The sequence below is a fragment of the Eurypyga helias genome, unplaced genomic scaffold (assembly GCF_000690775.1).
Source record: "Eurypyga helias isolate BGI_N326 unplaced genomic scaffold, ASM69077v1 scaffold13168, whole genome shotgun sequence".
Lineage (NCBI taxonomy): Eukaryota > Metazoa > Chordata > Aves > Eurypygiformes > Eurypygidae > Eurypyga > Eurypyga helias.
Window position 1 is genome coordinate 1 of NW_010266385.1, and position 27,308 is coordinate 27,308.

Here is a 27,308-nt window from a genome sequence, read left to right on the forward strand (position 1 = left end):
AACCCAAACCATTCCGTGATTCCTTACTCAAGGAGAAACAGGTGGGTTTGTTCAGCCTTAAGAAGAGAAGGTGAAGGGAGATCTTGCTGCCGTGTGTGGAGAGATACAGAGCCAGACTGCTCTTGGATGTAACTAGCAATGGGATGAAAGGCAATGGACACAAGCTGGTTTAGCTACAACAAAGGTCTTTTTGGTTTTGTTTGGTTTTAGCCTGGAGAATGGCCAAACACTGAAGGATGGGTCTAGTGAGTGTGTGGAGTGTCCATCCCTGCAAGTGTTAGAACTTGACTGGACAAGGGCCTGTTCAGCCGCATCTAATTCAGCTAGTGCTGGGTGGTGTATGAAAATTCCTCCCAACCTGAACTGTCTGTTATTCTGTGATTATTCAAAAAACAGGCATTATAACTTTGAAAATTAACAATTAAAGTTATGCTTAAGAAAAACTAAACGTAATAAAGTATGTAAGAAACCTTAGTTTTCCTTGAAATTGCATCTGGAATGAACATACATTCATCACAAAAACTTGAACTGTTATTTACCATGTTACATGAAATTGAAAAAAAGCAAGACCTTGCATATTTTCTTGTTGATAGTTTATGGCTTACAGTTCCTGTTATGGAAGCTACCATACTGTTTGAAAGAACATTAAGAAGTAGATGTGATGAGAATGTAAGGAGTTTTTATACTTCTTTCTTAGTTTCTCACACTTACTGTGCAGTGAATTTTAGGCAGCGGTACCTTAAAGACACTTGTAGACACTGTCATGAAATCTGGTTTACCTTCTGGGAATTTTTAAGGAAAAGAAAGTGACTATCCAGAGCTCTGCATGCAGCCAAATCTTTGAATTTAAAACTGTTGCTTATTCATATTACCTACACATGGCATATGGCTGGTGGTTACATTAATTCTGCTGTATTTGTACCAAGATGGGCTGTGGGTTTCTGTGAGTTCACGTTGTATGATAAGTTTGAAGAGTTTGTGTCATCGCTTCTTCAAGATGATTCAGTATTAAAAGCATGACATGGCTGCTAAATATCTTTAAGGAACCCATTTTTAATTAATTCTAGCTCATAAACTCGTGGATTAGTGTATAAGCTGTCAGGAAATTAAAGTGTATTTGAAGAGGAAGTACTGCAGTTTGGAGTTCGATGCTTTCTGTCTTTTGCTCACTGGAAAAAAAATCTGGTCTAGACTCAAAATTAGAGTTCAACTGTGAGATACAAGTGGCTCTTTCGAAAGTGTTAGGGACCGTGGTGACAAAGGTATAATAAAAGAACCAGTGTATTTTTTATCATCTTACATTTAAGCTACTGTTTTTAGAATCGTAGAGTAAATCAACACAAAAGGATTAAAGTTCTTTTTACATGCTGAAAAATGCGTGACCACCCAATGCATACTTATTTGGAGATTTGGACAAAAACCTATTAATATTAAGTGTTTTGGGTTAGAAAGGGATTTGTAAGACTGCTTGATAGTATAGCTCTGTTATTTGAAGCAGGGATGACTTGGCAATGACTGCAAAGTCAGTTGATGAAATAATTTCCTTCTGTGGTTCTGAAAAAGGAAAAGGTGTATCAGTGGTAACTGCAGTGAAACCTTGAAGACTGACTTCCCCTAGCTTGTACTCTCAGGAAATGCTGTTTTCCACAGTTACCAGTTTCTTTGTTGGATGGGGTAGATAAAGGAGACTCTTCTCTTAGCATTCTCTTCTTCAGAAAATCACTCCATTGCTTTATTTGCAGCTGTGTGGGAAAAGGTGAATAATCTGGGACTGTTTCCCTGTAGAAACCCAGCTTCCCTTTGCCAGAAGCACTTTGAGCTTTCTCACTGGCCTGATGCAGGCTGCCTACCACTTGGCTCCTTTGGAGTCCAGGGAGATGTGGACATACCCTCCCTGCAGCCTACGAGTGAGAGCTGGGACTGACTGTGGGCTGTTCAGCCGAAGACCCAGTGCCATCAGCTGGTGCCTGCCTTCAGGTTCTCTCTGCCTGGAGGGATCACAGGTCTCAGAAGAACCTCAGAGCTTTCCCTCCGCACTTTCACACCGCAGTTAGATGTGAGAAAAATAATGCCTAATTTCATTGTTTGGCTGTGTGAAAAATGGGAAAATTTTTTCACCTGTTGCATTCTGTTGTGCTTAATCTGTGCCAGGAAGATTATGCTGGTTTAATTAATTCAAAGTAGTTTGGTTACTGGAAGAGGAAAATCAGGGAATGCCTTCTGATGCAGTTGCTGTTGTAGTACAGGTGCTGTAGAACTAAGTTTGCACGCGTCGTTTCACTGACATTTGTGACAAAACTTTTTCATGCGGGTCTGCAGTTCAACTTCTTGGGTTTTGTTAAATAAGGAGTATGCAGAGAGAAAAATCTCATTTAAATAACCTCTGTTTATGCACTATTAGAACTACAAAATTATCTTACGATAACTTTTTCTTGCCCCTTGTGTGCATTCAGCAAAATCAAATTGCTTTGTATTACTCATATGCTCTGTAGATAAATGCAGTTACATACAGTTCTACATACCTTTCTTTGAGAGAAGTGAAACTTCAAAGTTATGCTTTATGGGCATGCAGAGAACAGAATTCAGGCTGCTTATGTACCAGTCCTATAGATATTTCAGCAATGTGTTTGAACACCCTTGTTAGGTGATGCCTGAGTCATTTTCAGAGTGGACAAATGCAACTTAGAGTGCAAATCTTGATTCAGGAGCTCTTAACCTTTCTAGGAAGAGGAGTTCCAAAATTCATTGTATTTTGGTGTCTTTTCAGGACATGTTTTATAATTTCTAAGATGATTCAGAATGTAAATTGGCAAAATTGAACTCTGATCAAGCAAAGCATCTAATTACTGGAAAGTTATTTTCAAAGGTTTCCATCTATCATTATGCTGCAAAGCATGTTTGCATCTGCCTTCATCATGTAGCTTTTTTTTTTCCAAGTGTTAAGTTTTATCTATGGAAAATTATCCCCAAAGCCTGCAAATAAATGGAAATAATACATTTAAATGCAGATAGACTATCCAGATTTTAAGTAGCTAATACTGCTGAAATGGGGATTTGGAATAGATGTGGTTATTGGAAAGACTGATTTACCTTATTTTTCTTTTTTTTAAAAAGTCATTTTGAATTACTGCATTTTACTAAGTCCTTGATTCTTTGGTTTTTAGGGGTTCCTACCTTGGTGAAGGGATACTGGACAGCTGTTGACTTGAAAGCTGCTTTTAGGATGTCTGAAGATGATGAAAAAGTTAAACTCCGACGAATTGAACCGGCCATCCAGAAATTTGTTAAAGTGGCAATTCCAACAGATTTGGAAAGGTTAAGGAAACACCAAATAAATATTGAAAAGGTTAGTGTTCTCTTTTTACTAATGTAGTTCTTTTTACATTACAGAAGCATTCACAGTGGACGATTATACAGAGATTTCAGTGAGAAGTTGATTATGAAGTGCTTTACTTCAAATCTGGCTAAAATTGAAACTTCTGTATTGTCTGATAGTTCAGGGTGTACAAAGGCTTTTACACTTGTACTATCTAGGCAGTTCTACAGGGTGAGAAACATTAGTGTTTTCTGTTAAAAAGTTATTTTAAGGAAAGCAGCCTAATATTTTTATCTTCATTTTTAAGTCACAGTGGTTTGCTGCCAGCTGTTCTGAGTAACTTACTGTTTATACCTATCTTTCTTTCTTTATATTTTTAAACTGAGTTGAGGGAAATAGAGAAATTGAATTATTTAAGTAAGTAGAAAAAGAATTGTATCAAAATTGTAACATGTTTATATGCTTCTTGTTGACATTAGCTCACACTTGACAGTGAAACTGAATATGCTTCCAAGTTAAATTCTTGTATACACTTGGGCAGTGCCTGTACTGGTAAAATAAACATGCCCAGGACAGCTGTCTGAAATGAAATGGCCTGTGTCCATATTATCAAATCCTCATATTGTGCAAAACAGGGTGGCTGTATCCACATTGCTGCTGGGGAATAGCCTCTGCTCTGTGTTTGTAACTCCTTAGCCCTTCTCAGGAGCTCTTTATGTGAGGACTCTTTTATGTGTTTGGCACGGAGAGGGACACTTCCAACAATTTAACAGCACAGATGATCAAATTTCAGACTTGAAACATTCTCAATCTCTGTTTATTAGTATAGATATAGCCTGTGGAAACAGAGAAATTGTTTTGTTGAGGAAGGTGGTAAGAGATTTACAAAAACACGACACCCATAAAAAAAAAAAGGACGAGAATGGCTCAGCAACACAGTCATCCACGTTGCAGTGGAAGTTTTTAAATGGCCATACAAGATGTATTTTTTTAAGAACAGTTTATACTTACCACCACAGAAAAATCAGTGACAGCGAGTGTCTGTACTATTGCACGTTTCTGAAAAATCATACTTTGTACTAATTTGACTAGACCTATTCACTGTGTATAAAATCAAGTGTATCTGTAAATCTGGGTGGCATAGGACAGCCATCTACATTTGTTTTAACATCCTGGCAAGAAATAGAGAAATTGGAAGAAAACAGGTGAACGTGACTTTGATTTCCTGAAAGGTCTGGTCCGAAGTGTGAATATAATGTGTTGTTGAAACTGGTTTGCGTTTTGCCGTTGTTAGTTGCTCACAGGTTTTACCATAACTTTACTGTAATTTTGCCGAGTGGGTAATGTTTTGGATGAAATTTTCATCCAAAGGTTGATGCCTTGAGTAGTTTGGGGGTGAGGGAGGAAGGAAAATAAATCCATGTCTTTGTTTCTGAGAACATTGTCAGGAAATAATGTGTTCAAGTGACAGTAATCTGCTTTAATAAAAAGTGCTTAGTGTAAGTGATGATGTTAAGTGGTTGATAATGATAATTTAGTGATCATTTCTTTTCAAAGCAGTCACGTGTTGGAACACTTGAGATATTTTTGTGGGGTGGTCTTTGGACTGTACATTTTTCTGTGCTTCTCAAAATCTGCTGGTTTTTGGCCAAGAGGTACAATTCTGAAAAATAAGGGGTTTGCAGGTACTCAGCAGATACTGGTTGGACCTCACCAACTGAAGATTGCTAAGTATTTACCCAACACGAAGGCATGCTCCTGTGCTTAGAAATTAGCAGAAGTCATTCCTGGAGTTGCTAATTGGTCCTGAATCTGAGAATCAAAACAGGGAGATGATTTTTCTCTGTTTCCACTGTCTCATCCTCTTTACTTTCGCTTACTTGTGGGCAAGAGGCACATCTTCCTGGCTTATGTAATTAAAAGATGAAAAATTGGATGGAGGGAGCTTGTGAAGAACTACTTCAGATGGGAGGTGAAAGTGCAGAAATGGTGGCTGGCCATGGCACGAGAGGAAGACTGAGGTAAAGGAAAAGAGAAAAAAGATGGGAGGTAATTGTTTGACTCTTTCCTGGTAAGGGTGTAATAAGGATACAATAAGGATGTGAACTGCGCTATTCACAAACTGAGAAGCGTATTGGGATAATATTTGCCTGAAGCAATAATTTCTGAATGTGATGACCTATTTTTTCAGTCACAGCATGTTGTTTACTCTTTGTTATGCCAAATTTGTATAATTCATTACATTACCTAGATGCAGCTGATTGAGCATTTTTTTGCCTTGGAACCATCCTGTTTGCAGCAGGCCTGTACTCTAGCAGCCAGGAGCAGCTTTCTGTTCTCCAGCTTCTGCCATAAAGAGCAGTTGATGGAGTTACTTCGCGTTGTAGCCAGCATAGAGAGGAGTCACTATTAGCTTGCTCTTGGGTGAGATGATGGGGGAACAAGGATCCTTGACTGTTAAATTGCCCTGCAGAGGGGTACAGCCTCCAGGGATCAGTGTGTACGTCTCCCAGTGTGCATGGCCCTCACCTAGCCTTGGCCACAGAGCCGTGGCCACTATCTAAGGGCGACTAGCGAAGGATAATGGGGAATAGGACAGGATTCAGAGGTGCCTAGGGGAGAGCATTGTAATAATAGCTTTTGCATGCAAGCTGTTTCATTCAAATATAGGCAGTCTTGATAGCTAGGTTGTTCCCTTCTTTCTTCAACCAGAAGCTGCACAACTGTGCATGGAAGCAACATGTGCTTGTCATAATCCAACAAGCGGGATGGCTCGGTTGCAGAGAGGTAGTTTTTGATCCACATTTGGCTTATATTAAAATTATGTTAAAAATTCTCTCTTCAGTGCAGCACTTCAGTTAACACCAACAGCATCAATGAGTGTGGAGCAGTGGGGTGTGCTGTTCCTCAGTGTCTTGAGGAAGGCATCTGGAAATGAAGGGATGCAGTTAATAAATATGCATGAAAGGCTGGCATAGAAGCTACAGCTTTGCCTGAGGAGCACACGGGTAGTTACTGGACAAAGGTAGTCTGGTGATGGGAGGGGGGAAGCTGACCTGCCAGTACAGCATGGAAAAGGGATTAGCAGGGCACATTAGTGTTGCACGAACGATTTTGTTGCACTTTGACGGTAAAGATAAGTTTTTGATGTGTGTAAGGTAATCATTAACGAGAGAGGATGGAGGGGATGAGCGTAACTGTTACGCTGCTTGATGTTTATTTTTCTTTTTTTTAAAGTATTACTTTGTATAGCTAAATAGATTTCTTTGCTCAGTATTGTCCATATATATCAAACCCCCTTAATTTAGCTTATATAAAAACCTTTTCAAAAGACATCGGGTGCTGCAACGGGAAACGGAGACACGATGAGTTATTACCCTGTGTAGTACTTACCAGTGTGAGAGATGATCTCAGGAACTGCTATGCTTTGCAGAACCTGGTCAGTGAAGAAGACCAGTCAGTGAAGAAGCAGCCACGTGCTGCTGAAAATCATTTACATATTTAGACGAAGAATAATTACGCTGTATGTAGCTTGGGTAGTATTACAATGGTCAGGGAAGGGATGAAATACATTCCACTTCATTCAGCCACACATTGGTCAGCTGAAGTCTTTATTGGCCCAGGAACTCAAATGAGTCAAGCATTCCTGTTTTGCAGACAGGAGGGGAGATCACTGTAAGGATAGTTTTCTGTGTCTAGAAGAAAATGAAGAAAACACTAGCACTCAGGATAAAATGAGTCTTTAGGTTAGTTCTGATTTAACACTTTGTTCAAAGCATTGTCAGAGGAACTCATGCTTAGCCAGAGTTTAATTACAGGCAGTACAAACTGCAGTGTTTCTGTGATGGCACTCAATGATCACATTGAAATACCAGGATGCTTTATTGAGTTGGCTTTTATATTTTGAATGTAAAAATCTGATGCAATCCAGAAGTATCTGGTTTGGACAGTTCTTGAGATTTCCAGGTTGTTGGTGTCAATGTGAATGATCTGTTTAGTCAACATAATAAAATTTGCATATCGGAAAAATCCTTAAGTAATTGTAAACATAGTTCATTAAAGTGTTAACTGGGTTTGCTCTAGAACAGCGCTTTAATGAAAGCAAGAAGTGGTAGCAACGTTTAGTACAGGTTTGTCTTTCTGATTTCAGAATACTATTAATTAAAAATTTCTGCATGCCTAGACAGTGTAAGTCCTGGCAGATTTGATATTTGAATTAGTAATTAACAGAATTATTAGGAACAAGTAACTGTGGATAAAACCTTCAAATAAACAATTGGTAACTCTACCAGAAGGTATTCAGCAGTACTGAGGCTTCAGAACTTCTGTGTATTGCCAAAAAATAGGACATAAATATTTATGAGAAGTAATACATCTGAGTATAAAAATAGTCACTAAATGCCAGATTCTTTAAAAAGTCCACACTCGATGTAATGTTCTGAAAATTTGAAAGTGTTTTGGTTTGGTTTTTTTTTCCTGGCTCTAAGAACTACAAATATTGCAAAGTTTACTCTGTTGTTAGATTTGTGAGAAGGTGAGAATAAAAATATGGCAAATCTGAATTTGAAATCCGTCACTCTAGAGCGCTTTAGGTTATCAGATCACTAGCAATAGTTTGGTTAAAATACCTCGATGATCATTTACATTTTTATCTCTTATATGGCATTTTAGCCATAACGAAATGTGTTACAGTCGGCATCAGCAGCTTAAATGGTTTCCTCTAAAACACTTCTTGTAAAATCAGCTTTCAGCCATAGAAACCAAACATCCCTAGAGGTAAAAAGATAATTTTGTAGAATCTGGTCTGTTTATTTTACAGGCTACTTTTAAGCAAAAATCACTAATTATGTCAAATTGCTTAGAGCAGCAACATTATTTACTTATGATGAAGCCAATATCTCTAACCTCATTTCATGAATATTGATTTAAACCTTAGGTTCCAGAGATAGTCCAAACAATTAATCTACTAAATCACTGTTTGAAGAAACTATAAAATCAATATATAATGAAATGTGACCTTGAGTACACCTTTTCAGAGGAACTGGCTACCATAAATCCATCGTCACAGCATCACTTCTTAACTATTTGAGAGTCCAACTTTTCATATGACAGATTCTGAATACTTAAAAATCACATCCTTAAGAAATCAGTACTCTACACTTTGTTTTGTTGTTGTTTTCCCTAAAGAGTTCTTGTTTTCTAAAGCTTATTCTGTGGATTGTGTGGTCTTTCACTCCAAAACAGCGAATAAAATGCATGCTTATCCAAAAGAGTTACAACTTTTCGTTAGCCTCTGTTAGATGAAAGCAATTGTCATGATACTACAGGAAGGTGGAGATTCTGGTATGCTGCCTAAACTTTGTTGGTGATAAGCAACAACCCTTAAAAAGTGCTGTAAGACAGGGCACCCTCTTCTGTGTTGCTCTCAGTTTTAATTTCATTTCCCATGACTTTGCCAAAGTTAAAGGATGTTTGCAAAACACTTTTTACCAGTGTTGTGGTGGGAAGATACATAATGCTGACACAAAATGAAAAATTCAGATATCTGAGTTTCACAGCATTCTTTGTCAGAATGTATACATTTGTACAAGATGTTTATTTCAGAGCTTTTAGAAACGTTGATGACCGCTGCCTGCTACAGAAATTAATGCAGAGAGTATTATCAAAAGCTTTGAGTTTTCTCCATGCCCACTGGATACTTTAAAGGAGAAATGGAAGGAATCCAAAGCGTAACCACGAAGGTTTCTATCTGAAGAGAGTTTGTAGAAGAAAATGGGACATAAAGGAAAAGAGGTTGTTTAAGAGTAACTATGGGTTTTTTTTATTTCTGATGTTCAATACAAACTACTTGGCTATAGCCCAATTATCTTTAAATATTACAGACTCATGGAAACATAAGAGTGGTTTGGGTTGGAAGGGACCATAAAGGCCATCTAGTTCCAACCCCCCTGCCATGGGCAGGGACACCTTCCACTAGACCAGGTTGCTCAAAGCCTCATCCAGCCTGGCCTTGAACACTTCCAGGGATGGGGCATCCACAGCTTCTCTGGGCAACCTGTTCCAGTGCCTCACCACCCTCTGGACCAGACCCACTATAACAGGTTAGGATTCTGTAGGTATTTTTACTTCATGGGTCTCCCTTAGTTTTACACATACTTGTAATGATAAATAATGGCAATAACAGCTCTCCTCAATGTTTGCTGTCCTTGAGTCCCCCAGAGTGAACATTGTCTAGGAGTACAGCCTACTTGGTGTTGGGGGACAAAGAGGAGTCATCAAGGAAGAATGACATGAATGTCATTGCACTGGTTGTATTAAGTCATTGGATTCTTTGAGGTCATCACTGGCATACTCGGAATTTCAAAGCAAAGTAACCAAACTACTAAAGCAGATAAATGTGCTGAGCCTTTCTTGGTGAAATTACAAAGGGCAGTAGAGGTTTCCTGAGGAATTCTTGTTGTTGTTGTTAACTGGAAAACAGGTTTTGTTATTATCCTGTATGTGGACAATATATTACTGTCACCTGAAATGGAAAAGGTAATTTTTCCCCAAACCCTTTCTGTTCCATGCTCAGAAGTTCCTGTTACAGTACTCTTTCAGGGATGATTGAATTGGAAGATCTACCGTTGATACAGATTTTTGTGATCTCCTGTTGATTCAGATTTTTGTATCCATTTTACAGAACAAGAGCAGTAATTTTAATGGCACAGTAATTTATGCAGAAGTTGCTAGTTTCCTAGAAAAATCACTTTAATCTGACTTAATTGAACACTAAACCTTTTCTCTTCCGTAGCACTACAAAATCCTAACATAAAAGAACCTTTTTCTCCAAAAATAAGACGTAACTTCGGATTTCTCCTTGTGTTTTACAAAGCTGAGTAACTTGTGGTCTTTATTCCTGCGGCCTCTAAAATTGTGAAAAGAATTAAGGAAAGATGTAGGCTGTAGAGTAAGTTTTTTGCTGATAACAAAAGCATACTTCGAAATTGAGGAATTAAGCTTTACATAAAAATACCTCACCGATCATGGTAAATATTTTGTCTTGTTATTAATGTTCTGCTATCAGATAATATTGTAAATGCATTTTTGATGGTTTCAGCACATATTGCAGGGATCACAGCTTCTATTTACTACTCTTTTTCATGGTAATGTCTCTGTATTATTTATGTCAACTGGCAGTAGCAGGGTTGGATAGATTATAATGATGCTAAGGTTTATATGTGATGATTTGTAGTTCTTATGCGAAACTTGCTCTCTGCTAATGGAATAACTGCTGTGGTCTCTGTCCTATGGGAACTGCTGGATGGAGAGTTTCCCACTGAAGTTAGTGGAGCCTCATTCTGGTGACAAAATCTGCCCTAATGGTTCTTGTAACTGTATTTGTACCTATATAGATATACTACGTGTACACGTAGACAGTAGTGTTGTGTAATGGATGCAATTCTTTTTGTTGTCCTTTATGACCAGTACTGCTTATCCATTCCCTTTTCCTCCTCCTGCCCTTCATTTTACTGACCACCAAGTCATTTATGCCACAGCAGTACCAGGATGCTGCAATATCTCTTTGTGGTTAAAAACTGATGCTGAAACCCTAGTTATCTGCAGGTCAGGAAAATACACTGTACAAAATTATTAACCAAACACATTGCTGTTTACCTCTCTAATTTTGCAATGGGAATGCTTATGACTCAGCTTCTTTACTGTCAATTTTGGAAAATTAAAGTGATTGTTTACTGAAGCTTCTTTTTTTCCTGCATAGCTAGTTGGTAAAAATAGCAATTATATGGTGTATTTATCCTTTATTTTAGTATCAAAGATGCAGGCTCTGGGACAGATTGCACGAAGAGCACATCAATGCAGGACGAACAGTTCAGGTAAGGATATTAAAATGACTGTGATATTAATGGAATTAAACTGCATACATAGTACTGGTTATCTCAGGGATGGATCTTCACAGTGACAGATGGATTTGATAAGTACATGGATGGTATTGCTTTATCTCATTCAATAGGTAGAGATTTCCTAGTTGTGTCCTGTGAAACAAATACAGCCAGAACAATGTCAAGTTTCTTGAAAAAACAGAAGTTTGGATACTCTGGTCTTTTGCAAACAGTCTTCTTACATTACTACATTAGAAGACAGGAATTGCAGTAAGGGATAATTTAATGTTAATTTTAAAGCATGGTTTCAGCCTGAACACAGAACATCTGGAATACTGCTTCGGTGTGCAGATCTCATTAGATGCGTAATATCATCAAAGGAGGAAATACCAGACGCATTTGTCAGCATGGCATCATCAGTGACTTCATGCATAGTCACCCATAACTCAGCACATGGGTATTCTCCCATCCGTATCTACAAAAATGCATGTCTTGATGAAAACGCTGCAAAAGGTAATGCCAAACATCAGCCTTCACACTGCTAAACACCGCGCAGCCGGAGAGGATCAATACAGAAAAACTGAAAGACCAGCTCTGCACTGCAAAGTTTGCTGGCACAGATACAGCAGCTAGTGGTTATAACATACTGTACTGGAAAAATTTGGGGGACTGTCGTATCTTTGCCAGCAGGAGAGGCACCTTGGGTTGTTTTGTAGGTGTTGTTCAGAGGAGGGACGTGACTTCGTTACTAGAACAAACTTCTTGTGACCTCCGGTGCATCTGGACAAGCAGGCTTTGCCAGCAGGCGTAGCACAGTCCTAAACCACGGTATTTTATAATTCTAATACTGTAAATTCCCTTGTTTGTTTCAGTGCCTTACTGACTCCTGTGCAAATCAGACCAAACTAAAAATGAAAAAAACCCAAAATCCTCAGAAGAACCTAATCCTGATTGAACAACAGTGTTAGACAGTAGGCAGAGCTGGAGTTACCTAGCTTTTTTTGAGGAATGGATGGTGTTAATGAGCTTTTTTAGTGCAGATTCTAAGAAGTTGTATGAGACATCCACTTGATTTTTCTGTTGTTTGGAGGTTTTAATGTTTATTTTGATACTTCACAAAGCATTTTTGAATTTTGCATATAAAGTAAGTTTATTAGGAATATCAAAGGAGTCTTCCAAATGTGGAAATCCTTTTAAAACAGTGGCATTCTACCAGGTGGGGTGTAGTAAGCGTGTGTTTGCTTATGTCTGTGCTCTGATCTGTTCTCAGTTCTGAGGGGAGGAAAGGCTTCTCTTGGAACTTCTTATTATCAGTAGCATTTGTTTAGCAAGACAAAAAATATCAATAATTAGAGAAAAAGTAATCATGTTGAATATTTTTAAATACAGAAGTGCTTTAGTAATAAAACCTTGTATTTGTCCCTTGAAACATATTTGTCTTGAACCTAAGGCCTGCCATTTTCACTTTCAGCCAAAATAATTCTTCTTATATTTTATTTACTACTTACTGCTTTTAGATGTGGTTGCAAGTTATGCATTAAAGTGGTTTCCATTCTGATAGCCAGAGAGCAGAGTTAGGGTCCCTGCAAGAAGAGTAGACTAGCTCTTTGTTTTAATTAAATAGTTAGGAGTTTGAAGTACTTGAGAATAAATTATATGACATGTAGAATGTGTTTGCTGTAAGCTGTTTAAATGTTTACCAAAGGACTTGCGATCTGTTTGTTTGTGAAGAAATCAGATTAATTATTGTGATACCAAATGTTCTCTGCAGCACACACTTTGCTCTCAGAATTAGATGTTGTAAAAATACATTAGGAATCCCTAAGTCAATATTGACCCAAGGCATCCGCCACAGGTTTTACACAAATATATGCACAGCCACTCTACATTTAATCCATGTGCACATAATTAGCCATTTTTCTGAATTCTCAGTTTACCCAGAATAATTACTTCTGTTGTACTTTTGATGATGGTCAAAATTATAATAGAAGTATAGATGAGCATAAACGTATACCTCTTCTTTCTGGTGACTGGATGCCACATTAAAAACTGCCAAAAAGGGGAAGTGAAGAAACCAAGGAAAATTTTTTATAGGGCATGATGATACCCTTTCAAAAATCCTGAGAAAATAGCTCTTGCATACTGTGTATTAGTTTTCACGAATGTGCTCTTGTGGATTTTCATTTTTGGGGATGGTCTGTGGGCTGCTTAAAATGTTAAGGCCTGAATAAATATGCAGTTTTTCTAGGCTTGGCTCCATGTATGCTGACTATACCATATAATTAGTTAATTATTGCAAGATTTAAGTTAATGAGATGGCAGTATTTTGTTGTAACAGCTAAGGACTGTTTTGATCATATTCATAGTGAGGGGTAGTAGAATGCTGCAGTCACTAGAGAGGATATAAGGCATTGAACAAAAAAAAAAAGGAAGAATAACTCTTGATGAATGATCTGGCTTCAGTCTATATTCAGCCTGCAAAAGGAGACTCTGTTCTGCAGAAAATACCTACACAGATGTAATTTCTCCACTGTCTTGCTTTAATGTGGAAAGCTACTCGAAAAATGTAAATTTATTTTTTGTTCCTTTTTTACTTTCATGATTTCCATTTCACCTGAAAACGGTTTACAAGTAAAAGATGGTTTTCAGTCAGTTCTCTTCTGAGTATCTTTCTGGAATACTAGGCAGTATACTGGGAGAGCATGAGCAGCAGGGCGGGTGAGAGGTCTTTATTTCTGCAGGAGGTTGTTCATGGTACCAGTGCAGGGCTGTGTAGCATCTGCTCACTGTTGTAGCCTGTGGTCATCTGTAGGGTAAATATATCCTTAAACTCAGATTTTCTTTGACCTGTGCCAAGAAATATGTCACGTATCTCCTTTATTACATTACTTTGAACAAAGTCCAGAGGAGCTAAGTGAAGGCAAGATTACATTTTCTTAGCTAAGCTACTGCAATACTTTCTTAAAAATCGTATTTATGTCTGAGAGGGTTTAAGGTGGTGGGAGGCGCTATTTACTTCTTAATTTAAAACAGTAACATGTGGAAGGGAGGGAGAATTGGCAGTGTTTAACGCATGGAAGACAGGGGATGAAGAGAAAAAGGGGCTGATTAGTTGGACATGAAAGAACCTGTGTCATCCATGTGCTATTGCAGCGGAAGGGAGGGAGAATTGGCAGTTTAACGCACGGAAGACAGGAGATGAAGAGAAAAACGGGCTGATTAGTTGGACATGAAAGATCCTGTGTCATCCATGTGCTATTGCAGCATAAAGAGTCTGAAGTGTAGGCTATATTGGAAAATGTATATGACATTGCAGTTAAAGATACATCCAGGAAGAAAAAGAGAATGATGGTGGCAGAGACTGAGTGTAATCACAGATTCAGAATCTTTAGGTTGGAAAAGATCTTAAAGATCATCAGGTCCAACTGTTAACCCAGCACTGCCCAGTCCACCACTAAACCATGTCCCTGAGCACCACATCCATATGTCTCTTAAATAGCGCCAGGGATGGTCGCTCAACCACTTCCCAGGGCAGCCTGTTCCAGTGCCTGACCACCCCGTCAGTGAAGAAATGCTTCCTAATATCCAATCTAAACCTCCCCTGATGCCACTTGAGGCCACTTCCTCTCATTCTATCACTTGTCACTTGGGAGAAGAGACCGACACCCACCTGGCTACAACCTCCTTTCAGGCAGTTGTAGAGAGAGATAAGGTCTCCCCTGAGCCTCCTCTTCTCCAGGCTGAACACCCCCAGTTCCCTCAGCTGCTCCTCACAGGACTTGTGCTCCAGACCCTTCCCCAGCTCTGTTGCCCTTCTCTGGACATGCTGCAGCACCTCAGTGTCTTTATTGCAGTGTGGCCTCACCAGTGCTGAGTTACAGGAGGATGATCACTGCCCTAGTCCTGCTGGCCACACTGTTCCTGATGCAGGCCAGGCACGATAACGGCGTGACCACCATGGTTCAGTTAACTGGTAGCGTTAGGAGCAGCGTGGGCTAGTGGAGAATGGTGTGAGTGCTGGAGTTTGAGGGCTCTGGGAACATCACCCTTGCCAAGGATGCCTGGCTGAACTGGGTACTTACACTGTGATTTTTGGGTAGCTGTTGCTGGGGGCCTTAGGTAGAACTTCAGATATCTCCAAATCACAGGTTCCATGGAAATAATTCTACCGCTCAAGTCACTGCTGCCTTTTCAAGGGTTTTGGTCAAGGGTTTTGAGATCATCAGCCCTTTGACATTTGTACAAGGTGGAGCCATGCGGGCCTGGTGTTTATCCTGGTGCCCGGGGACCTCATGTTGGGCCAAGCACCGAAGCTCTGTGTTACGCTCTTTGTTACCGTCTCTTCTTTTCCTTGTGGTGTTACGTGTCCTTCGTCAACAGAGTGCTGCGGCAGCGTAGCCCAAGCTCTCTGCCATGGCATGGTAGCGCGGGTGGCTGCGTGCGTTTGCCTGCTGTTGAACAGGAATTCCATTATTTCCTACAAGAGGCGTGTTGCTGGTACAACACTGGTGGTTCCCGAGTTACAGTTTTGAGTGCGAGGAGATGATGATATTTTAAGGCAGCCTACAGTAAGGCCATGGAAACACAGACCCTGTTTTGAATCAGGTTTGAAAATTCAGCAGTCACTATAAGTAAAGAAAAATTACTGCTCTGAAAAACAAATACTGTAAACAAAAGAAAAAAATAATTTCTACTCTTTTGTATAAATAAGGTTTATTTGTTAACAACAATTTTCAGATAAAACTCCCTGAGGGAGTCTGTCACTTTTCTCACATGACCAAGTCATCCACAGAGGAACTCCTGTTCATAAACCACTTAGGAGGAGCAGAATATGGGAAGATACTTTGTGTTTTTAAAGGTAATTCTGAAAACTGAATACTTATAATAATTCCTTCTCTTACTTAGAACTGTGTGCTGAGTAGTAAGGTAAGCTTAATGGGGAGATGCATGCAGTCATTTTCAGCAACAGTGTTTTAAAAAAAAGTTTAAATGAAGCTGTCCTTCGGCTCATATGTCTCTTTTTATATCAGAAAACAATGTAAAAATTTGTATTTTTTTTTTAATTGAATGTGTTTGTAAAGATTTTGAAAATAATGGAAAAGCAGTGCAGGTTCATTGTGTATGACTTAGTTTCTTTCAATTTTGGGTGTAGATTTTTTGCAGTACTTGTGAAAACCATGCCACTTCTCATTTATTTGTCTGGGAAAAAAAATCCATTCTATTTATTCCCATAATATAGTGAATCCACCACTGGATGGACAGTGGACACTATAGAAAAATGAGGCTCAGACTTTGTGTCCCTACCTCTGTTCTTTGGTTGCCTGATACGGCTCGTGCAGTGTTACTACAATTTGTTGTTGAATTAATTTCCTTCTTCTCTAATTACATTTCTACTGTTTTTTCATACATGTTAAAAAAAATTAATTCTACTAGTGTGTATAAATTAAATAAATTACATCTAATTCCTGCTTTTCCAGGTAAGTAATATTGCTGTTCTAAGACATTACCTGTACCTGGTTTGTATTACTGAAGAAAACCTTTCTTTTTCTAACCCCTCACTGGTGTTAATCAATTTCCTTGTTCTGCTGTGAGAAGAATGTTCAAAACAATTGGTAAATAGTGAAATAAATAATATAATTTATTATATCATCTTATAATGTAGTGCAATGAATGTTATTTTTATTACAGCTTTATTTTTTTTATAATTAGATAAAAACTCTGTCCTAAAACAATGAGTGGTATAATTTAAACTATAAATTTCTTCTTTTCATTTGTAGAAAAAGGAAAGTTGTGTGCATTTTTAGATTTTAAAAGCCTAGGCAAGAAAAAAAGCCCCTATCTTTGCTGTAGATGGAAATTTATCTCACAGGAGATGCCTGCACACAGAGTCTTCTTGCTAGCTGTGAATAGTTTATATCTTCTCAAAAGTCTTATAACTAAAGAAATATTTCTGTACTTCATTATATTTCATATTCCAATCAAACAAATATATTCCTCCTTATTCTGAAAAAAAAGAATATAAATATTGCAGAAAAAAAGTAATCTGTCTCCTTTGCCCCCAAAGTTGTCTTTGCAAAGTAAAAATTAGAGTTTTGGGGTAGCGGGGGGGTTGTGAATGATTGTATCCTGAAGTGCCCTGGTCACCACAGTTGCTCATTATAAAAACCAGAAAATACTGGGAAGGAATCCCTTATTTTACGTGGATATTCTTTTAACTTGTTGCAACCTGTGTAAATGTTTTGGCAAAGGCCTAAATTGATCACAGACACTGAAATAACTTCAGTGATTACACAGTGAATTAATTAGTTCAGTACTTTAATTGAAACCCAGAATGAAGCAAACTGACTTCTTTACTTGGAGAAGTGAATAGAGTATAAACTGACAAGAAGAAGAATCAAAGTGTTGATGGGGATGGCTTCAGAAGTGTTTCTCCCTTGTTTTGTGGCTGGCTGGTACTGCAGGTAAATTAGTTTACCAGAGAACAGTGTCTCCGTCAGCTACAGGACTGTCAGCCCACCTGGGAGGCGTGGGAGGTGGGTGATGTACTCGGAGGGGATCCTCTCTGGGTTGAGCTTCTTTAAGTGGGCACAAGTCCCTTCCCTGCAGGGCGCTGTGTTTTTATGGGGTTGCCCTCCTGCAGGAGCAGTACCAAAGGACCAGGGAGTAGCCCTGGGTCACAAAATGACAGAGTCTGGGAGAGCCAGGATGCGTTCAAAGGAAGGATTCATTCCGTCGTCGTCGGAACGGGCTTTTATAGCAGTTGGGAGCATCTTTGACAGGCGAACCAGCTGCTGTCAGACAGTGTAGTCTGGAAACAAAACGGGGTGTAGCGGAGAGCTGACCTGGAACATGGGAATTGCTTAAAAGCTGACTTCCGAGGGTGGGGTTTTTTTTGGTCATAGTTTATTAAAACATAGAAACGGCACATTTTACGGTTATTTAAAGACAGTCAAGATGACAGTTGCTTCCCAAACACAGAAGGGGTCTGGTGCTCTGATGCAGCAAGCTACAAAATAACTCTTAAAACTGTTACAGCAACTGCGAGCCAATATGAGAGAGATGGAGAAGCTCTGCCTGCGAGTCCGACAGCAAGACATCCCAGTTCTGCAGAGAATGATAAATCCAGTTAAAGAGGAAGCTTCATTTGCCATAAAAGACTTCCTGCAGCTCCATTCTGAATCTGCTGAAGAACTTAAAAAGCAACTCGGCGGACAGGAGGATGCCTCTTTAACCAGATCCGCAACTGTAGGAGGAGGTAGTAGAATTTCATTTCTGTATCTCTGGTATCTATACTGCTGTATCCATTCCACATTTTCTGACCGGCATAACGAGTAAATGACATTTCAGTGGAAGAATAATAGTTAATCAGGAAGTAGATTTTCTTTCCATTTTCTCATGACCCATGACTGAGTTTTGGTAAGTGGAGAATGCTCTAATTAAAGTATCTTAAGAAATGACATAGTTGTGGCCTTCCATGAAAAAGATCCTGTAGCCTTGGATCTTGAAATAGAACATTATTCCTATGAAGAACATTTACATTCATGTTTCACAGTAGCTTGACTTCTTTCCTCCAGCCCTGAAAATCACTTGATTGTGTGTGTGTAATCATATGGGCTGTTTTCATTGAATTGGTGCTTGCAACATCAAGAAGAAAACCATTTCTATTTGACAGATATTATAATATATCACTGCTGAAATACCTGGAAAAGAGGAGCAAGTCTCAGTATAAAGGAGAGCATCTGTTCCTGTAGCATTTTATCTCGGTAACTGACAAGAAAGCAGAAAACAGTATAAATCCATTTAAATAAGAGATTTCAAAAACACACTATAGCATGCTGCAAGTCAGACATGTTTGCTGGTTTTCCCTTATCTCCCTCCGAAATGGCTTTCATGACTTGTTCTACCATTCTGTCTTTGGGAAAAGCCCTTATGATGCCCTGGTACCGGCTAATGTTTTCTGCTCGTGATCTGTGGGAAAGTTGGTTACATCAGGATTAAATCCTTCCACATAATAGTAATTAGTTTGATTGCTGCAGTGGCAGTATTGTTTAAAATGGTGTGGGAATTTCATGTGTCTAAAACTGAGAGAGTATTCTCAGTTGATGGCACTGTAGAAGAACCTGCCACCAAATGCGATTTCAGGACCCTTCTTGTTGCTATGTATTGAGAACTACAAGGGCTCTTCCAAGTGTGGTTAACAAGCTGGTGAGTCTAATGGTCCAACAGGGAGAAAAGTAGATTTGGAAGACTGGAGTTGCTTTTGAGAGTGTCATGAGCAGTCGTACCAGAAAACCTTATGAATGTCAAGATATATCAAATACAGAACCATAGAACAGTTCGGGTTGGAAGGGACCTTAAAGACCATCCAGTTCCAACCCCCCTGCCATGGGCAGGGACACCTTCCACTAGACCAGGTTGCTCAAAGCCTCATCCAGCCTGGTCCTGAACACTTCCAGGGATGGGGCATCCACAGCTTCTCTGGGCAACCTGTTACGGTGCTTCACCGCCCTCATTGTAAAAGATTCCTATCTTCTTACCATGCCACTAACTGAATCTCTTCCCTTGCAGTCCTCTGGGACCCCCTGTCTCAAGTTCTCAGAAAGGTGCTTGAACTTTCAGAGGTGGTTTCTTAAATGTTCAAGAGTGAATTTCATCAAACCCTCAGGTCTGGAATAGATCTAGCTCATCCAAACATGTTTAACCTGTTCTCTTTCTGCTTCAGCCTATCTTCTTTTTCTCTTTCTTGTTTAAACTAATTGCATCAAATACCTGATTACAGCCACCCGTTTGTACAAAGGGCTGAATCTTTCTTGGACTTGCCTGGTATTTTCTCTTTTTACCTGGCAGTGCACTTACACTTCCTTTGTCTTTCTCTAAATTGAAAAGCGTTCATAAAAACTTGTTTGGGACCATTCATGCCCCATGGTAGTTGCAATTTATTTTTGTGTCCTAGTCTTTATAATAGTAACTTTCTGTACTTACATTGTTCCTTGTACTCAACTGCATGTCAAATTCTTGATATCCAGGGCATTAAAGTGGTCTTGCTGAATCCGTAAACATTTCCTCTGCCTCAGGACAATTTGCTGTCACCTTCAGTGTCTGCCAGCTTTTCTGCAGTCCTTTATCCTTTAGGAACGCCATCGCTGCAGTAGTTTCTATTAACCAGTTTCCCAAATGTGTCAGTATCTCTTCTGGGGGGGAGCTCCCTGTCTTTAGTCTTCTACTCTGAGTCTTAGAATAGTGAACTCTCGTCTTCAGTGATGCCCTTCAGCCATAGTAGCCACTACTTTCAGGCTCTTGGTGAGCTCTTCTCCGTTACGCTCAGAATTAAATGTGAAATCTCTCTTCTTCTGGTAACTCTCTGCTGTTGTCCTCAATACATTCTGGTCTTTCGTTGGAGAGGCCTTGTCTTGGCTGATTGCTTTTCCAACAGTTACACAGGTGTTAGACGGGAACTGGAGTTTTACTTTCAAAGAACAGAACTGCTTTTTTTCATCTGAAACACCTTTAAAGTGTGGAGGACGTTGAGTGTAACAGCACTTCAGAAGGGCAAGCAATTGATCAGAAAGATTGGGATGAGAAGAACAGAAAAATATTACTGGAATGACGCGGTCCTGCAAGTCTGCTGAAGAACGCAGGCAGTGATTCACCCCCTTGCAGGGAAACATACAGGCAGGCAGGCAACTAAATACAATTAAACAGGATTTCCCCCCCCCTCCCCAGGTTTGCCTGACATTGAAAGCAGCTCGGTTGAATTGTTAACACAGAGGCAATGTATCAGCCTCTTCTTTTGTGCCTGCAGCCCTGAAAGCAAACCTTGGCTGCTGATCTTAATCAAAGGAGCTTCAGTATGCCCGTTCTTTGTAGTGAACGTGTGGCTTCCCCTCTGGTAGGGAAGGAAGGAGTTTACAGATTCCAATCGCCCATTTAGAAAGCACAGTCAGGGAAATGATGTGGGCCCTTCCCCCCTTCGCCAGCCTTGGCTCGGGTCCAATAGAAATGGAATTTAATTGCATTTTGAACAAATATTAACAGAAGGTGAGACTCCGCTCTTAAAACTGCGGAGATCTTTTAACCAACATATTGAATCTTCCGGCGCGTTAGATTTTTATCTTGCACGTAATGAGGTGTGAAGCTGCTCTGTGAAGGCTGCAGAGGTGTTTTGTGTGACTGCATTTCTGTGGAGAGGCTGGAAGTGATCCCGTGGAGCCACTTCCATTCTCCCTTGTATTAAAATTGGTTAGACTTGATAAAACATGAACTACTGAATATAAATTTCTTACTTGTACTTTCAGCCCAAATGTGACTTTACCTTCTCTTACCTGTCTTATTCTTCACTTTTTTGGAAGTGAGCAAAGAATTTTCTTGAGGATTTTGTCCCCACTGACTGTTATTTATTAGAAAATGAAGATAGCATAAGCCCACTTATAATTTTAAATTCTCTTGAATGCGTGTCTTGCAAAACTTCAGTGTCATTCTTGTATGTTGAAGAATGTGCTTTTCTACAGGAGGTCATCATAGATTTTTAAGGACAGAATGGAATAAGGAACATAATTTGTGAGGAGGCAATTTCGCTTAGTGAGCTGTGTTTTTGCTTCTGCATTACAAATGTTTTAATTCATCCAACTGAGCATGCATGTGGCTGATTAGGGAAGAGTATGCTTTTCTAAGCAGAAGAAACTTGATTTTGAAGACTGTGAATGATTGAAATGGAATAAAATACTCAAACCCAGTGTTAAACATCGGAATACGTAGCAGAATTGGTTTATCAGGAAAAAAACACATTTGGATATATGATTAATGATATTGAAAAGGGAAAAGGAATATTTCAGAACTGAGTATATAACATTAATTAATCTGATGTTATGGACTGAAAATACGTTCTGGAAGAACAGGTGATGATTGTGGAAGGTGAAGTGCCTTCCACGTCTGCATTATTAAAGGAAAAGGGATAGAAATAATTAGAAAGAAGCCCAAGCCCAAAATAAACCCCCAAATCGCTTACTCCACCATTGCTACTCCACTACCCTGTGTGCTTAGTAATTACAGCCGAGTATCGGCTTCACTGATGTTAGACTTCTGCTGATCCGAGAGCAGGAGGATTAGGTCCTTAATGTAGTTTGAGATAGTGGAATAAAAATGTTGAGAAATGGACAAATGTTATGAAAATGTAACACGTTTATTTTATCTCAAATGAATTCCGTGAGTAAGCATGCACTGCCTTTGTATTGAAAATGGTTATTTTTGTTTTCTGTTGTTGGTGTCTGTAGCAGTAACAGTTACATAACACCATTGCAGTACTGGGGTACCTTCATCACTTCCAAAGAAATCTTAACGCGGTATTTACACTCTAATGTTATCAGACACACAAAACCAGTCTTCCCCCTCTCCAGCTTTCTCTTGATACTGCCTTCCCGAGGCAGGAAACACCAGTGTCCAAAAAAACGACTGAAGTTGTCTAAACTAGCACGATCTTTGCACAGGGTTTACGTGCATGCGTTCTCCAGTCTGCCCTCCGCACTGTCAAGCTTTTCCTTAATCCTTGCTATGACAAGCCAGACTTGTTTGTTGCTATTCTTTATTAGCACATAATTACTTGTCCATAATTAGGCACACTTCCACTACATCTGAGTGGCTCAGGTCTGGGCCCTAACTGGAGGAAGTATGTGTGTCCATTAAATCTGCTCTCCCTGTGCCACCTAGCTGTCTCTCGTTCCCCCTTTTCCCACCGTACTTTGTCCTAATGCCTTCTGCGTTCCATCCAGGGGATTTAGAAAGGAAGATACTCCGGAATATCTCCTTCACTCCTTCCCGGGGCTGCAAATGTTTGCCATCCTCCCAAAAGTACTGTTACCCAGGTGGATCCAGCACTAAATGCTGGGCAGCATGCTACTTGGTTTTCACTGCTTTCACTTGGAAAGCTTTTTCCTCCCGTTTCTTTCAGTCCCAAATGGATGAGCGGGAAAATCAAAGCGGGAGCATAATAATCAATCATAAAATGAGTAACTGTTCGGTTTGGGAAGCGCAGTGGTTTTGTGTGTGGTAGAATCATAGGATAGTTTGGGTTGGAAGGGATCTTAAAGGCCATCTAGTTCCAGCCCCCCTGCCATGGCGGGGTTGTACGTAAATGAAAAGTCTGTGTCCCAAGTTCAGTTGTCTTAGCTCTGTCTAACTCCTAAATTACAACATTACGAACTGCCCTTGAATGCAGGAGTATAGTTTCATAGCGTTCTCAGGGCTGACTGCGAAAGGGCGCTGGCAGCAATTAATCCGTGTCTTTGGCAATAACTTCCTTATAAGAAAGTGTCTAGTGCTGCAAGTAAGACTTCTCCCTGTGTGACCATTTTCGGGCCTGTTGCTCGGCCTGAGTTAGGTTAAGTGTCAGTTTACCGAGGAGAAACACTGAGAAGCTCTGCACGTCACCTGCATTCTGATCTAGTGCATCTGTTTGTAAACGCCATGTTTCCCATTCAGAAACCTTACGTAACACGGAAGTGAGGGACGGCTCCCAAAGCTTAATCCAGATTTGCTCCCGCCTTCCTGAAATACCTCAGCAAGAAAACGCGGCTGAGTCCTGGGAAAGCTTAGAAGAGGTATGTTGAAACTCCCGTACTGCCACGTCGGCCCTCTTGGGTTTAGTAACTATTAGAGAGTAACATTTGGGTTTTTTATTTGTAGGATTTGATTCAGCTGAGCCAGTTGGTGACTGATTTTTCTCTGTTAGTCAGCGTAAGTATTAATTCTGCGTTCTGTCCTAGACGGAGTACTGTACAAAGAGGGTGAGTGGGTAACTCCTAGTTGGGGGGAAAAAAAAGACGAGCAGTACTAGTGCCCACAATCTGAACCCGGGCCGAGCTAGCATCCCTTGATCAAAGTGGCAGAGTAGCAGGACAACATTAACTGAACTTGTTTGGTCCAATATTCAGGACTACAAAATCCTAGTCACTCTTAGGGACTCGAGGGAAATGCCAGTAGAGGCCGAGCGCTTTGGCCACAGTCAGCTGAGATGCCTGCGTGGAGGTGCCGTCTGCTGCCCGGGACCTGTGCTAAACACACCCATGGTTTCGAAGCCCGTACGTTAAGGTCATAGGTGATGCGTGTAATGTTTACATCAACCTGTCTAGCAGTGAGGTGAAAGGTTTTCTTTCAGTTTTCAAGTGCCAACAGAGGAGGAACGTTCAAAAACGTTTGTTTAACCACTCAGCTGCCCCGTCTTAACAGCTCTTCCTTCCAAGTATCTTTGTGGCTCTCCTGTTGGTTCAGGCTCCGTCAAAGTAATGTGGTGGCGAGGAGTGGTCCCCTGTTTCAGCACGAGTGCTGGAAATTGCCTCTAAGTTCTTGTCACCAGAGCAGCTACTGATGTTCCAGCCTGTGCCCTTGCCCACACGTTGAGCCTCAGCAGAAGCTCTGCTACAGTGTTGGCCGCAGGCTTCTACCCAGGTCCCATTCGTTGTTACAATTCCTAATGGTGCCCACGGCCTTCGCTGCGCAGGGTGTGTCTTCTCAGACACTTTTTCTCGCTTAATCAGGACACTAGAAAAATCTCCAGTTTCCCTCACCTTTAGCACGCCCCTTCTCTGCTCTCACAAACTGCCAAAGGGTTGCGTGTCATAAACGGCCAAGCTCCCTTCCCAGCGGTTAGTTTTCCCTCAGCCGCAGGGAATTTAAACCCACAGTTCTCATCTCCTAGGAGGGTTCTTTCATCTCCCTGCCGTTGGGTTAGCTGAGATAGAGAAAATAGCTGTAACCCTTTGTGCTGAATGCATGCTGCTTCACGTGTACAAAACCCCCCCCGAGATTCCTTAGGCTGGAGAGGGACTGCAATGATTTTTATTCAGTAGCCCAAATGTTAGCAGTTTCGGCTCAAAAGGGGAGTTCCCGTTCCCAGGACTTGCTGGATTTTACACATAACCATCATGAGATACAACAGGGAGTATCTGAGTGTGTGGAGTGGATCGTAGGTGAAGATACCAGAGCTGGTGGGTGCAACAGTTTCTGAATTAGAAAGAGGAAGGAAGTTCAGAATACCTTTTATTCGAAGCCGAACATTAGCCACCTCATTATTTTGTGACATAAAACAGCCTGGGTACTGCTGAGATTAAAAGTAAGAGCAAACAAACCCACAAACCCCTTTATCTTCTGCTGCAGCGGTTCTCTGAGAGAGGCTGCAGGGGAATCTGACTGCGTTCGGAGAAAGGATGGAAGAGTTTTGTGAAATCACGCAGTGGAATATGGAGCGACAGCAAGTACATTTTCAGTACTGTCACTGTTTGTAAGGTTAAGGTAGCGGTTCCTAACGCCATAATTAAACACATTGTTAGATTTCTCGGTGCACCTTTCTGTGTTGGGAGCTGGTCCTGACCTTAGAAAAGCTCTGTAGAGAGTATTTTTTTTTTTTTTTGAATGCGAAACTCGGCAGGAAACAAAAAGGCAAGCTGGGATTATTTTTTCCCTTTGGAATGCCAGTTCATCTATTCAGAGTGAAGGTTTAGGAACTACACGTTTTGGGCCATTTTCTTGAACGGCCGCGCCGCGCTGTCTGAAGCCCACACCGTATTATGGCTCAACCCTGAAGATTTTGTTGAAGTTGAGTTTGTAGCTTCAGCACGGTTGATCAGATGCCATTAATGAACCACCATTAAGGCTGCAGGGCTGCGGTGTGTAGCAGATGAAAGCGGCTGCGGGGCCCTGATTACAGGCATTAAAATGGTGTGTATTGGCTCACTGCTGCTTCCCAGCAGGCTACCTCACTCATAATTCCTTTGCATCTAGTCTCAGCAGGAGAAGATTGACAGGATTGAAGACCATGTCAACAGTGCTGCTGCGAATGTTGAAGAGGGAACCAAAAACTTGGGGAAGGTAGGGATCTGCTCCCGCTGGTGAATCAATGGTGCTCTGCCTCCCGGCAATCCTCTGTATTAACCCAATTGATCTGCCGTCTTTAATGCTGAGGGAGCCAGCAATTAAGGAAATAAGGAAGAAATGACCCACAGGTAGCAGGGAGAAAAAAAAATCAATCTCTCTTGTAATTTTCTACGGCATCCAGTCTACTTGGAAATACAGGTTGGGGTTTGTTTATTTGCCTTTTTAATGCTGTTCTGATGCCACGTTGGTTTTACCTGTGCAGACGAGAGCATTCACCAACCGGCTCCAGAGAATACGTGTAAAACGGGGGGTCGACGATAACTTGCAGCTTCAACCCCGTTCCGTGTAGAGGTCAGCGGTAGTCGCTAATAAGCCACAAACCTGGCTTCAGGCACGTTACCGGAACGTCTGAGCCTTTCCTCAGGTTCTCCTTGGATTTAACAGTGGAGAGGAGGCCGTAGATAACCTACCTACCCCAGCCCCCTCGGACGCGGAAGGACAGGAGATCATCTTATTTCAAAATACTAACTTGTAAAGTTTGTTAACCGCTGAGCGTTCGCTCCACTGCCAAGAGCAAGGAGGGGAGAAGGCGCGTCGCCGCAGGCAGGTGTCCTAACGCCTTCTTTGTTTTCCTTTTTCTCTCCCTTTACAGGCTGCAAAGTACAAGCTGGCAGCTCTGCCCGTGGCAGGTGCCGTCATTGGTGGAGTGGTGGGGGGTCCCATCGGCCTCCTTGCAGGCTTCAAAGTGGCAGGAATTGCAGCTGCACTTGGTGGTGGGATTTTGGGTTTCACAGGTGGAAAATTGATACAAAGAAGGAAACAAAAAATGATTGACCGTGTGTTGTCCGGCCCTCCAGAGCTTTCATGCCAAAGTGCCAAAAAATCCAGCTGAAGTAGAGATTCCTTTTGACGAGGAACAACGGTGCAGTAGCCATGCCAGTGACGGATTGGCAGCCCTGTGCTTCAAATACAAGGCTGAGGGGTGTGAACTTTTGACAACAGCGCTCTTGCTCGGGAGGGCTGAAACGGTAATGTCGGAATTCCTCTTTTCAGACAGGGTAGGTGACATCCATCCGCTGAAAGCTATACGGGTAACTTACCAAACTCCTAGGGGAGCTCTATGCGCAGCTGTCGTGGTGGGTGACGGGTGCTTCATGCCAGATTTGCACCAAGGGTCTTGCAGACAAGAGAGAGAGAGGTGTTTGGAAAACCCGAGAGCTTTCCCATGAACGCCATCCAGAAGCTGG

At 40.8% G+C, this 27,308-nt stretch overlaps 1 protein-coding gene across 1 annotated transcript; it reads left to right on the top strand.

The window, feature by feature from the left end:
- Positions 1-3,223: 3,223 nt before the first annotated feature.
- On the top strand, positions 3,224-26,953 carry STX17 (syntaxin 17). The gene is made up of 7 exons (XM_010157065.1): positions 3,224-3,346; positions 11,125-11,190; positions 18,232-18,451; positions 23,671-23,789; positions 23,875-23,925; positions 25,969-26,055; positions 26,714-26,953. The coding sequence occupies exons 1-7, from the start codon at positions 3,224-3,226 to the stop codon at positions 26,951-26,953; spliced, it is 906 nt and encodes a 301-aa protein (XP_010155367.1).
- Positions 26,954-27,308: the final 355 nt, after the last annotated feature.